General features: G+C 30.6%; 1 protein-coding gene across 1 annotated transcript; it reads right to left on the bottom strand.

The window, feature by feature from the left end:
• Nucleotides 1–54: 54 nt before the first annotated feature.
• On the bottom strand, nt 55–14,341 carry LOC135927398 (ribonucleoside-diphosphate reductase large subunit-like). The gene is made up of 16 exons (XM_065463369.1): nt 14,289–14,341; nt 14,172–14,243; nt 14,036–14,124; nt 13,814–13,991; nt 13,539–13,699; nt 7,416–7,618; nt 6,943–7,168; nt 6,371–6,612; nt 5,574–5,716; nt 5,409–5,467; nt 4,894–5,055; nt 4,445–4,666; nt 2,173–2,394; nt 1,467–1,562; nt 998–1,186; nt 55–685 (listed from the first exon to the last, which is right to left on the bottom strand). The coding sequence occupies exons 2-16, from the start codon at nt 14,188–14,190 to the stop codon at nt 344–346; spliced, it is 2,553 nt and encodes an 850-aa protein (XP_065319441.1). The 5' UTR covers nt 14,191–14,243; nt 14,289–14,341; the 3' UTR covers nt 55–343.
• Nucleotides 14,342–14,580: the final 239 nt, after the last annotated feature.

The raw sequence follows: 14,580 nt of genomic DNA, 5'->3' as shown, positions 1-14,580 counted from the left end.
TTGATTTAGAACCCTAAGTGTTTAAAACTATATTTTTCATATTTATTATTATTATTTTTTAAAAAAATACGGCCCGATTAAGATTTTAGTCAAAATAATATTACGTAAAGCCTGGAAATGTTGCTCAAAGGTGGCAGAATACAGAACCTCTCTTTGTCAAATCTCTAGGGCTCACTTAACATTATCTTGGCCAAAATCAATGTTTAACAACGCTAGTTATAGGTGGTTAATATACAAATTATGTCACTGGTGCATATAATATAAGTTTCTAAATAATTACAAACATTTTTTTTTTTTAAAATTATAAAAAAAAATATGAAGGGATATATTAATTTCTTTTATTTCATCCACTGCACATTAAACAGGCCTCCTTGTCTTTGAGGGAACATAATAATTTCGCCTTTTCGTGCTCCGATAAATTTTCGTCATCCAGCTCAGGTCGGCCATTTTGTTTGAGCAAAGTGTCGTGATTCCTTTTAAATTCGACGTTTTGAGAGTCGGCTGATATGTTGTCCAAGCTTTCTTCATTTTCTTCGGAATTTGATTGGGTATCATTTTCATTTATTTCCGTATCGACGACCCCATTATTTGCGATACTCTTAGCGAGTTTTGTTTTGTCAAGAGTGAATTGAATAGCGTTGGCTGCAGGTTTGGTTCTGAGGTAATACATCCCGGTTTTTAGGCCCTGTTTGAAAATTGTTTAATTAAACATATTTTAGCAAAAAATCACTAACTTTAATTTAATTAAAAATATAAATGTTTTTCTTGAAAACTAATGAAGAAACATAGACCTAAGAATTTATTTTTCAGAGACAAAATGAAAGTTAAATTATAAAAATACACTTAAAAATAATTTTTTTGAAATATAAAATATTATTAGTTTTTGATTTATAATTCTAATATATTTTTTTTTATTATGCGCAACATTTTAAACATAAACAAAGATTTTTCTTTGCATAAAAAAAATGTTTGCTGATAAAATTAAATGCATGGAAACCTTTTTCCAGGCGTAAAAATGCATGGACGTAAGCTTAGCGTAAGTGGGTTGAGCAATGTGCAAGTTAAGTGATTGGCTCTGATCAATATACGGAGCCCTGTCAGCTGCCATATCAATAATAACTCGCTGAGATATTTCCCAAACTGTTTTGTATAAAGCTTTAATATTTGGTGGGATAGAGCCTATCTTCTAATAAATTGTTTTTTTTTTGAAAGATAAACATAATATTTATTTTATCTTTTTTTTTGCAAATGGTATTTAACAATGGTGGAAAAATGAAAGAATATAAGGTATAAAAGATTTGAAGGGGAACTTCGTATCAAAAGCTCTATTTTAATGTTATATAAATTTGGGCAAATTGTACAGATATAGTAATGAATATCTAAGATGCTTGATAAGGACTAAGTGGTCACCAATCAGCAATTATTTTTTAAAAATGATTTATATAAAAGAAATCTGAAAAACGTACTTGTATAGATCCCATACTACCTATCATTTGGTTCTTCATATCGTCGTTCCAAAGGCCCAAATCCGTCAGATCTTTCAACAAATGATGATTGACTATCTAAAAGTATACGAAAAATTAAAATGTAAAGGACTGGAGCGATAACAAAGATTAGAAATGGAATCAATCCAAAATTTTTGGGTCAACCCAAATAACCAAATTTTTAAAAAAAACCAGATCCTCGCCAGACGTTGGATTTTTGCAGGTATAAGAACCTAGTTCGATATTAAAAGTTGTTATTTACAGAACATAATAGGATTTGAACTGTTAAAAAATTTGTCACCCGAATATATACCCGTAAAAAGGTAGGTAAAATGATTAGAACCTTTCGATTATCCTAACTTTAAAAGATTAAATAATTCAGTTTTGATTGATAAGATACATTTACTATTTTGATACTTTTATTTATCGTTATTTAAAGATGTAGGCTAACGAAGTTAGTAAAAGTGTTCTTAAACCAAGGAATTCATTCTTTCTCTAAATTATAATTTGAACAGAAGAGAATCTTGGAAATATTTTATCTTTACATAATTCTAGTGTTTATTAAACACAAAATTTTTTTTTTAACTGTATTGGATCCAGTCCAGGATCTATTCATTTAAATATAGAAAATTTAATTTTTAGGATCTGGTATAGTTAGTACATCTCTAATATATTTATTGTAATAAACTTGAAATTCTCCAGAGAGAACTCTCCTGGTGTATATGTTGGTGGTGTAAGGTTCGATACTTTCATTATTCCCCAGGATTTGAGCGGTAGATGCAGTGGGCATAGGAGCCAAAAGCAGAGAATTCCTTATCCCGTGTTCGGCTATTTCGGCCTTAAGAGTGTCCCAATTCCAATGCTCGGTGTTCGCAGGTTTCACGCCAGGCCACATGTCGTATTGAAGCATCTGAATTGTGGCAATATGAACATATGTTAATTTTGAAAGATTATTTATAAGAATATTGTTTGAGAGATCCCCACCCAAAAATGGGTTAGAAAAGGGCATAATCTTAAAAATCCGGGCCAAGCCAGGCTTTGGAATTCAAATTATTAAAGAATTCGCACTGGGCTATATGCATTAATTAATTAAATCATATAATGGATTGCTTAATATTCACTTATAGCTCATATTTTCAATTTCCCTTTGGAAACAAACCCAAAATGATTTTTTTTAAAAAAGTATATCAAAGAGACCCAAAATTTGGTCCTTTGCAAAGTCTCTGGTTATATGATTCGTTCTTTAAGATGTGAAATCATATCACCCAGTAGTGTTGTTAAAGCCAGATTTAGGTCTTTGAAAAATGGTCCGATTAAGATTAGAGCCAAAATTATATTGTGTAAACCTCAAGATTTTGCAAGTAGAAAAGCCTTTCTGGCATCAGGCTTACACGATATTATTTTGGTTATAATAATCTTAATTGGGCCGTTTTTAAAAATAGACCCGAATTGGACTTTTTAACAACACTACCACCCAGGAGATACCCGTGATGATGAAAGATGTAGAAGGGTTATTTTGAAATGAAACTATTTACCAACCATGATATATGTGTCTACTAAGAATCTCTTCTACATTTTGAAAAAGTGTTGATAAATGGATATTTGGCTATAATAAAGGGCTGGGCTTAAAAAATATAAATGAGGGCTGGGGTGAGGTATGAAATAATTTAAAGACCAAACTTGAAATTGAAAGAAATCTAATTTGCAAGGGACTTTTACAAGAATCCCTTTTTAAGATTTATAAAAAGTGCAACCAAAGCCCCTTTTAAAATTTACAAAAAATTGGCAGTAAATAACTTTCCTACAAATATTGTTTAAAAAGTTTATGATTTCATTTTATAATGTTTGTATTTTTTGACATAACAGTTAGGCATAGTCCCTTGATGTATAAATTTTGTAGAGCAAAAATCTAACTTTTATTTTGTATCTTTTAACATTGACCATAAAATTTTCGAAATTATAATTTGTAGGGATTGGCTTGTTTGATTGGACCAGAATTAAATATTTGGTGGGTAATTAAATATAGGTATAGTAATTAAGCCCGATAAAATTCCTATTTTAAAGTAAAATAAAACTTTATTTAACAAAATAAAAAATAAATAAGGTTTTTCGCTTATAAAATTTAAGTCTCCCGAGGAACACCTATTAGTTTTTTAAAACGATAAATTATTTTCAACATTAGGAAGGTATAAGCCCTTTTCAAGAATATTAAATATTTAAAACTGACACCAGGGTTGTGCCAATAATCGTTAAAAAAAATCTTATTTGGACAATGTTTAATTTTTTTTGGATTGTCGAATTTACTAATAATAATAAACTTTACAAATTCAATTTATTTGTAAAGTTTTAAAAAATATAATATTTTGAAAGAATAAGCTAAAAATGTGATATTAACTTTTTCTTAATCTTATATTATTCGTAACAAAAAAAATGATTTTAAAATGTTGAATCAAAAATAATAATAGACCAAATATTGCCCTTATTCATCAAAAAACGGAAAAATTTCAGGGTTGTTTAACCCCATACTTCATGTTAATTATTTTTTTTTGCATATAAAAATATTGAATTTTTATGACATTTTTCAAAAAATGATGGTGAATAAAAAAAATAAATCCAAAAATCGAATTGGTGCAAAATTTGCAGAAAGACAGAATCCTAAATGAAATCTCTTTTTAGTACATGTTTTAATTCCCTGATTTAAACTCGTGTTTTTCTTTAGTTTTCATAAAGAGAGATTCCTATTTAATATAAAATGTTGAACATCTTTATAAATTATCTTCCTCTTAAGCCCCTGGATTACATTTTTGTTTCACGAACAAATCAATTATTTATTTCATATACCACTTTACTTTGCAAAGGATCATTTCAAAGCCTAGTAAATTTTTAGGTTTGATTCTGTACATTTATGGATACGATAGAAAAACACCCTTTTTATCTTCTCATTGATATATTTAATAAACCCCTTTAGAGACTGGGCTTCCTTCGTAAGATGAATAAATCCCTAATTTCTGGGCCAGTTGGCAGCTGGCAGTCAAAGCCGAATGGTAAATACATTGAAATATCTGGATATTGAGTTCTTTAGCTTCGGGGCTATCAAAGGGATATCTCATTAGAATGAACGCGTCAGCAAGTCCTTGCACCCCTATACCCAGCGGCCTATGAAGTTTGTTAGATCTTTCAGCCTGCGTAAAAATAAAATTAGACCTTAAATAAAATACATTTTAAAAAAAATTGTGTGGGCAAAATAAAGGCTAAATTTAAAATATAAATAAGATTTAAGAAGAGTAAAAATCAAGAGATTATTAGAACTCTTCCTTTAAAATTGCCCAGATTTTTGCACTAACCTCTCCAAATATTAAACTATTAAACATTTACGATGTAGATATAAGAAGAAAAAAAGAATGGTAACCTCTGGCACGGGGTAATAATTGATATCTATGATCTTATCCAGGTTAGCAGTCACGATTTTCGTCACCTCCTGAAGTTTGGGGAAATTGAAGAAAGGCTTTTTGTTAGCATCCCATTCCACATAATTATTGACGGCTAGGGAAGCCAGATTGCATACAGCCACCTTTAAAAAATCAAAACATATATTTTTCTTTGGTCTTTCATTTTTTTAAACCCTGATTCACAAATTATTCAAGCATAACAAAAAAATGAATGTTTTAAAATCAGCCATTTCTCAAAAATTGGATAAAAGTAATAATTTATTTGCACAAAAAGCATCTTAAAACATATTTATTTAACCCGACATTGTAAGATTCTGTTTTGTATTTATATACCAAAGTCTCGGGTATTATTAGGGAATCCTATATTAATGAAATTAGCAATTATAATTGTCTTATTTTGTCTTCTAAAAATGTATCCAGATATGTGTGTACGCAGGACAATATGGAATATTGAAGGGGGGAGGGGGAGGATTACCTCATCGGGTGAGGAGTATTCCACAATCTCTGTGCAAAGGTTTGAACATTTGATGGTACCTTTTATTATTTTAATTTAAGGAAATTTTTTATTAATTTTAAATTCCATTTGCACATTAAAGCAAAAATTAAATACAGTAAATGAAGTATGAATGAATATATAAACCGATATTTTGTTGATTGGATTTAGAATTGCAAGCATCCTTATAGAGCATATACGGAGTTCCGGTCTCGGTCTGGCTCTCAATGATGGCGTACCAAAGCTCTTGGGCTCTGATGGTTCGGCGGACTTTACCTGCTTTTTCGTACCTTGTAAAAAATATTTTAATTCGTAAGGAATGATTGATATTTAAGGTTATAACTGCCATTAAAGTTTTATTTTATTTACTATTACATTAGATAGGTTAAGCTATTAATAGGGTTAAAAATTAACTTATCAATTTAGATTTTTTTCTTCTCTGAACTATCTTTAATCATTAAAATAGGAACTATCTCTGCCTGTTTTGCTTTCTTTTCCCTTATTATTGAAAGAAGGTAAATTCTCGTATGGTATTTTTCGGATTACCAGTTAATTTTCTTTTATCATCAAAATATAACCCACTTTGGGGGGGGGGGATTTTGTTTTATATTCTTTTCCCGTAAGCTTTAAAAAGATATTCGATATGAAATGAACAGCTGGTTATTATATTCCATCTTTTAAAAAAAATCTCGCAAAAATACGTCATAATAACTAGTGTTGCAACCAGAAAAATATTGTCTAAGAGCGAGATTTGGTTAATAGATGTTTCAAACCTATGTGACACCTATAAGCAAAATCGTAAGGCTCGCGTAATATTTTTTTCCTGATAACATATTGAGTTAGAGCCGTTTAGCAAACACTGTAGCTCATAACAAGTAAATATGACCTTTTTTTCTATAGGGTTAAAAAGGGTTTTTCCTTATGGGGTAATATAAAAAAAATACTTAGTATAAAGCTCGGCGAATTCATTTCCCCAGACCTCGCAAAGGCCTGGACAATCGTGAGGACACATGAGACTCCATTGGCCGTCGGACTGAACCCGCTCCATAAAGAGGTCGGGTATCCAAAGGGCGTAAAACAGATCTCGAGCCCTACTTTCCTCCTTACCAGTGTTTTTCTTGCAATTCAGAAACTCGAAAACGTCGGCATGCCAAGGCTCCAGGTATATAGCAAAGGCTCCAGGTCTCTTTGAAAGAAAAAAATAAATAAAATAATTTGGGATACGATATTACGAAACTGGCGGCTAAATAGTTCCATCTGAGTACTGTAGTGGGACCGAACCAAAACTGGCTCTGAGTATTATTTAGAAAATACTTACTAAATTTCTCCCATTCCCAGGGGTTCCAAGTTGCAAAAATCATTATTATAAATATATATTGAAGCGGGAATTAAGATCACCAAAATAAAAACAAATTAAGATTCAAAAAACTTTTATAATTTGACCCAGATATAGCAACTAATATAAGATTTTTTTTTCAGATATGATTAGCTCTCATTATTTTCTTTAAAAAATAACCTTATTCCCTCCTTGGTCCACGTATCGTGCCGTATTATTATAGACTCTAAGCATTGGGAGAAGTCCATTGGAATTACCATTCGTTCCAGCTATATAGCTACCGGAAGCTCTGATGCAATGCACGTTTAGGCCTATTCCACCAGCGGATTTGCTTATAAGAGCGCATTGCTTCAAAGTGGTGTATATTCCTTCTATCGAATCCTCTTTCATGGTTAGCAAGAAGCAGCTTTCATTTTTATAAAAGTGAAATGGATCAAAATATTAAGATGTTATTTTTTTTTGACTGGTATATCAGTTAATGGCCATGTACTGAAAAATTATTTATATTTGTCTGGAAAAGGGCCTGATGTTGACTAGAGTTTTGCGATCAAAAGCATAATGCTAAAAAAAATAAGTAAGACCATATGGATTGAATCAGCTGATTAGCAACAGTATACCCCTCCAATTTCGAAAAAAAGTTAATTGAGAATAACCTAGATAATTGAGGTCTACAGGTACCCGAATTGAAGAGAGTAGGTGAGGCGTGTATGAAATACTTGGTGGACATGAGCTCGTAGGTTTGCAGGGCCAAATCTATATTTTTCCCGTGGATCCCAACAGAAACCCTCATGAGCAAATGCTGGGGCCTTTCAGCTACTTTACCGTCTATCTTCAGCAAGTAGGATCTTTCCAGGGTCTACGAATAATTGGTTTATATTTTTTTTTTATCAAATATATTTTAAAAAAATATAGGAGTGTGGCTATAAAAAAAAATATTTAAGATCTATGAATCTGGTACTGGATCTTCTCCGTCTGGATCTAGCTAGTTCTTTTATATATTGTATACATTTATAAAATTTCGATAATATTTAAATAAATGCTCAAATTTAGAGCCCTAGTCTGGCTATTTTTTTAGAGGAAAAAAAAATTGTCCAACCTACAATCCCTATATTTTATTTTCTTGAAAGGTCCAGTTCGATATAGTTTTTTTTTCTTTACTGGATTGTTAAAAAATTCAACAAAATCACATTTAAAATTTTGTCGAGGTTCAAACCTACCCCCAAAATACATTTTCTAATGAGTCCATAAGGCCCCATTCATAGTGGAATCAGTTCCGATCCGACACGATTTAACAGCTGCTCGATTTTTTAAAATCCGTTTATGAGATATATATTCCTCTTTATTAATATTAATCTTAAATTTTTTTTAAAAAAATTGATCAGCTGTTAAATCGTGTTGGATAGGAATGCATCCGATTTTTATCTGTCGGCAAATTTGAATACTATAAAATATTAGATAATATAAACATTTTATTTAATTATTTGAGTTAAATGTATTCAGACAATTTATTTATTCCAAGTTATTTAAACTTTAGAAAATTGCTCTTTTTTTTAAAAAAAAAAAGTTTCGAGAAAGGTGGAATTTTAAACTATATATTCTTCCGCTAGGTAAACAGTATTCTAGTATTTAAAAATACATTTCAAAGATACCATATAAAAGTGAAGGATAAACGATGTCCAATCTTTTAAAGCAGACCATAAAATAGGTGGTCAATTGAGAAGAATTTAATATTTCGTATATTTTCTCTTAACACAAGTTTCCTATATAGTTTTTGTATACCATTTTTTTTAGGGTTTATTGAAACATTTTTACGCTATTTTCTTAAATTAAATTATGGATATACACAGTAAAAACATCTTATAAAGTCAAATGTGAAAAGAAGTGAAAAAAAGGTATAATCGCGATTTTAAGAAATAAATTGTCATAAATACTGTCTTAAATGATACATTTTGTAATATAATGTCAATCATTTTATATATATTCGTAAATGATACATTTTGTAATAAAATGTCAATCATTTTACGACATGCCACCCCTTTATCGGCTGTGACACGCCAAAAAAAAATATATATATTTAAAAAGAGTCGACTTAAGCATATGCAGTATACATCATAAACGGGATGCAGCGGACTTTGTGGGAGTCCTCACGAGAGCAATTGATTCTCCCAAAACTCCATATCATCGATACGTGGGGCCTCCGCAGAAAAGGCGGACGTCGTCGAAGCAGGCCCGTGAATACTATCGACAGCTCGTTGAAGAATATTGTCGGTCGGGGGGTTTGATGTGCTGCTAGAACAACCGTTGGAGGTGCCAATTAGCGCACCCCTGTTGGCCGACGGAGCCGGTCGCATAGGAGAAAATGGAGCTGGCCCTTGCGTTGCGTCAACCATTCTCCTTCGATAATGCTCGGCAGATCGTCCCATAGCGTTGTCATTGATCGGGGCTAGAGGTTGTCGACCATCTTTACCTAGGCTCGGACATTGACTACGGATGTGGTCATCGTTATGACAATGGAAACATCTTCTCTTACGGAGCCCCCCGGACGTCATATAATTCTCCTGCGACATTGGTGCTTGTATAGTCATGCCAGTGTTTTTGGGTATCAATGTTACAATGTAACAAGATCCCAGATCGATCAAACGGCTGGTTGTTTCCATGTGAATGATAGGAGGGAATATTTGGTTATAAGATTGAAAAGGGAAACACAAAAAAATTTTTTTTTTTTAAAAAAATTTAAATTTTATACAAAAATTTTATGATTAAAAATATAGAAAAACTTTCTATATATAATGTTTATTGGCATAAATATTATTATAATATATTTTTATACAGAAGTACATGGGTATACCATAAAAATTGTTGTGAAAAAATTAAGAGAGTTATATGCTCGGTTCGGTTTTCCCGACACAATAGTGTCTGATGGGGGACCCGCTTTTGTCAGTGAAGAATTTAAACAGTTTTGTGTTGAGTCTCAGACAAAACACATTCTGGCTCCACCATACCATCCCAGCTCGAATGGACAAGCTGAGAGGATGGTAGCCATTGTTAAACATTGGATTAAAAAGGCTGGAACTCATAAAGAGGAGGCTTACATGTCTCAATGGTATTACCTCAATTCTCGCAATCGAGAGGGGGTTACGCCTGTAGAATTATTTTTAGGTAGGCGAACACGGGGTCCGTTAGATTTCTTAAAACCCAAAAGGAAGATTATTACCTCAATGGAAGTAAAATTTAGGGGTACGGTTCGCAGTGGGACAAAAAGTGTGGGCCCGATTGTTTGACAATCGAATAAAGAAATGGGAAAGAGGTCGGGTCATATTGAACCGGGGTTTGTTTTTATCTTTTCTTGAATGAATAGAAAGTTTTTTTTAAGGGTATTCAAATAGCTGGTGTTATTAATGTTGGTCGAAAAGTTGGTTGTTGTGTTGAATATTTATTTCTCCCAGTCCCATAGTTGCACATTTTTCCTAACTTATTTTTAAAAATAGAAATGAATAATATTAACTTTGGGGGATTCGTGTGAGTGAGTTAGATTACTTTTACAAATACTGTTATGTTATTGGTTTCACTTGACGCTCACCCCAAGGGATATTGTCGATGATAATATTGAGAAAGTTGAAGCACATGGGAGAAATAGGTTTTGTTTTTGTTATAATGTGCTTTGCGCCGTAAATAGTATACATTAATATCAGTTTTTTTTGGTAAAATATATTATAATAATATTTATGGCAATAAACATTATATATAGAAAGTTTTTCTATATTTTTAATCATAAAATTTTTGTATAAAATTTAAATTTTTTTTAAAAGATTTTTGTGTAAAATTTAAATTTTTTTTAAAAAAAAATTTTTTTTTGTGTTTCCCTTTTCAATCTTATATCCAAATATTCCCTTCTATCATTCACATGGAAACAACCAGCCGTTTGATCGATCTGGGATCTTGTTACATTCAAGTAACATTGACAACCAAAAACACCGGCATGACTATACAAGCACCGATGTCGCAGGAGAATTCTATGACGTCCGGGGGGGGGGCTCCGTAAGAGAAGATGTTTCCATTGTCATAACGATGACCACATCCGTAGTCAATGTCCGAGCCTAGGTAAAGATGGTCGACAACCTCTAGCCCCGATCAATGACAACGCTATGGGACGATCTGCCAAGCATTATTGAAGGAGAATGGTTGACGCAACGCAAGGGCCAGCTCCATTTTCTCCTATGCGACCGGTTCCGTTGGCCAACAGTGGTGCGTTAATTGGCACCTCCAGCGGTTGTTCTAGCAGCACATCAAACCCCCCGACCGACTATATTCTTAAACGAGCCGTAAATAGTATTCACGGGTCTGCTCCGATGACGTCCGCCTCTTCTGCGGAAGCCCAACTTATTGATGATATGGATTTGTAGGAGAATCAATTGCTCTTGTGAGGACTCCCACAAAGTCCGCTGCATCCCGTTTATGATGTATACTGCATATGCTTAAGTCGACCCTTTTTAAATATTTTTTTTTTGGTGTGCCACAGCCCATAAAGGGGTGGCATGTCGTAAATGATACATTTTGTAATATAATGTCAATCATTTTATATGTATATATATATTTGTTTATCTATTGTATATAGTTAAAAAAAATGTCAGTCATTTTTGTTGATAAATTTACTTTTTTTAATTTTAATAAAGTTGATGAATAATTTTTTTAATTTGATGAATATTCTATTTAATAAAGATATATGCCTAAAGAACGTTTTCTAGAATTCTTAATTTAGTTTTCAAATTTAGTAGTTTCCTTTCCGTGTTTCTTTTATTTTATAATTCTTAATTTAGTTCTCTAATTCAGTAGTTGCCTTTCTGTGTTTATTCTTATTTTAGAATTTAGTCTCATTTTTTTCATATAGTTAACATTAAGCTTAGTTAACATTAAAGTTAAATTTTGACAAATACAAAAAGAAATTAGATTAACCTTTGATTTGTTGATAACATATGTTATACTTTTGATTGTATCAACCTCCAGTTCTTTCGGTAAAAGGGGCTAAATCTTTCCTCAAACTTATAAGTAAGTCAAAGAAATCTTAAATCAACAATTCCAAGTGCATTTAAAATTCAACAATTAAACTATGAAATAATCTGTTCCAATTTTCGAATTATTTGACCAATTTGCTAATTTTATTAATTTTTTCTTTAAATTGAACATGTAAAAATATCATTATCAGTTTAAATGAATGAATCTATATTTGAAAAGAATATTGATTACCTTGTGGAAGAATATATATAATTAATTGTTTAAGAGATATTTTAAAATATGGTCTGGCCCGGATATTTTCCAGTCAGAGTATATTTTAAAAAAAATTAAAATACGTCAGGCCCATGTACTCAGGCTGGGTTTAGGGTTGGGTCTGCTATTTATTTACCATAAGTTTTTTTCATTGTTATATGAATTTTACTATTGTTAAGATAATTTATTTGTTTCTAACATATGAGATATACATAATGTTGTATAAAACTAAATGGGGTGTATCGATATTTTTTTTTACCATCCAATCCGATAAGATGGCGTCTTAGTTTTTAAAAAATTTATTTCAAATTTCATCACATATTGTTTATTATGTAAATAGATTACTGTTATTATATTAAAAACGTGATTTATCAATAAAAATATTTTAATATACTTTTAGATTCGTGAATATAAGCTATAACTAATTATCATTATAATATATTTAAATGATTTATGTTATAGCTAAATTATAGATACTGATGCGTAGATGTATGCATTAAAAATTTTAACAATTAGTATAGAATACAATAAGATATGATATTGCATTGGTAACAATAGGAATTTAATATCGGATTGGCCAGTATGGGTGTGCCTCTAAAACTAAATAACATTGCATGAAGATATAGAAAAAATTTATGAACACAAATTAATTTTTAGAATAACATAATGTGTTCCTAAAAAGGAACAATAGTTTAATTTAAAATTTTTTAATTGTATGTTCTACCTAGTGGTTTCAATTTTATTTCTAACTACATGTTCCCTTACATTATCATCATAGTTCATTTTAGGGTTGTGTCAATACCAATTTATTCAACAATCTGATATTAGTATAAAATTGACCCAGACTCAATAACCTAACCAATATTTATATTGGTATATCATTAAAAAATCAATATTTTTTCTAATAACCAGCTAAATTTCACAAAAGATTATGTATATTGTTTTATTTATTCTCCTTAAGATAATCATCTCATTTAAAATATAGGCAATGATGGCTAAATGTATTGTTGTTAGACCCAATTTTGCTAATTTTTTAAAAATGGTTAGATCAAGATCTTAGCCAAAATATTATTACTTAAGCCTCAAAATTTTGCCAATAGATATATAAAATGTCACCAAGGGGAAAAATCTTTATGCTTAGGTAATTAAACTAAAATATTGAGTTAGCCTATTTAAAAAAAATGTCTAAATTGAGCCATTTATCAAAACTAGTTGAATATGACTTGGATTGATACTTTTGAGGTCAGTACAGACTGTTTCAGATCCCCAAGTAGAAATATTTTTTAGATAGAAAACTTGTACAAAATATTATGGGCCAGGAGATTATTTTTCCGAATTTTTCTAATTGTTAGAATCAGGTTAATTTATACCTTTCTTATCAAAAAATTTATTATAAGTAGGGCTAGGCAACTTGTATAAAATTATTTTATAAACCAAAAAAATTTATATGGGCCAATTTAGATGAAAAACAACCTCTAATATGTAATATGAAAATTTAGAAATTCATATACTTTAAATCCGAAGTAATTGTATGTATAATCCCTTTCATAAACAATGGCTGAATCCAAAATTTCTGCATTTTCCATTACTATCTGAAAGGTTTGATATGAAACCATGGGTGAATGCAATCCATTTTTGTGGTTAACATAGTTGTACAAATCACTAATACTTTCTTTAATTTTTTAATTAAAAATATTTCTTATTTAATAAGAAAATAAAGAAACAAATTAAACACATATAAATTAAGGTGCTCAACTTTTAATGATATAAAACATATAATCCTTACGTGAAAAGCTTTTTTTTGTTTCTTTATGAAGATTAGATATGGCTATTCTTGCAGCTAATATGGCATAATCAGGGTGCTTGGTTGTCATAGTAGCAGCAGTTTCAGCTGCTAAATTGTCTAATTCAATAGTTGTAACACCTGGATAGAGTCCATTAACAACCTTTTGAGTTATCAAGGGCTTTAAATATATAATATATATAATTTTTTAATTATAATAATTACTGGCAACACATAATTCATATTCAACCCATAACACAATTTTGTGATCCTTGAGGTTATCTTATCAAACATAACGCTTTGTTGAGTTCCATCTGTTATAGGATAGAATAAATATTTATATTTAAATTGGTTTTTTAACTTCTTTTTACAACAAACATTTTAAAAAATTTGGCGGGTTCCTATCTATCAAGTCAGCAGGTTTTATAATTAACTTTATCCGAAAATATATTAATTGACGTAATCGAGTTAATTTTACCATTCAATCATTTGATTTGAGAATCATAATGTTATATTATAATTAAAAATAGTCATTTTTATTTTTCGTCCAATCATTCACTCGACATAGAAAGGTTATGCTTCAAAATGTGAATTATATGTATTGGTTGAATTGATAATTGATTGTAGGATTGTTCATTACCCATTGTAGAATCAATACTGTCCATAGTATATTTTGATTGTAGAATTACTACCGGAGTGATTTATGAAATATGATAAAAAGAATGATTTTGTATTTTTTAAATAATTTTTACATAATTTTCTATTTCATA

This window comes from Gordionus sp. m RMFG-2023, chromosome 3 (genome assembly GCF_954871325.1).
Source record: "Gordionus sp. m RMFG-2023 chromosome 3, tfGorSpeb1-WG-v2, whole genome shotgun sequence".
NCBI classification, from domain to species: domain Eukaryota; kingdom Metazoa; phylum Nematomorpha; class Gordioida; order Chordodea; family Parachordodidae; genus Gordionus; species Gordionus sp. m RMFG-2023.
This window is presented reverse-complemented; position numbering and strand designations above follow the sequence as displayed.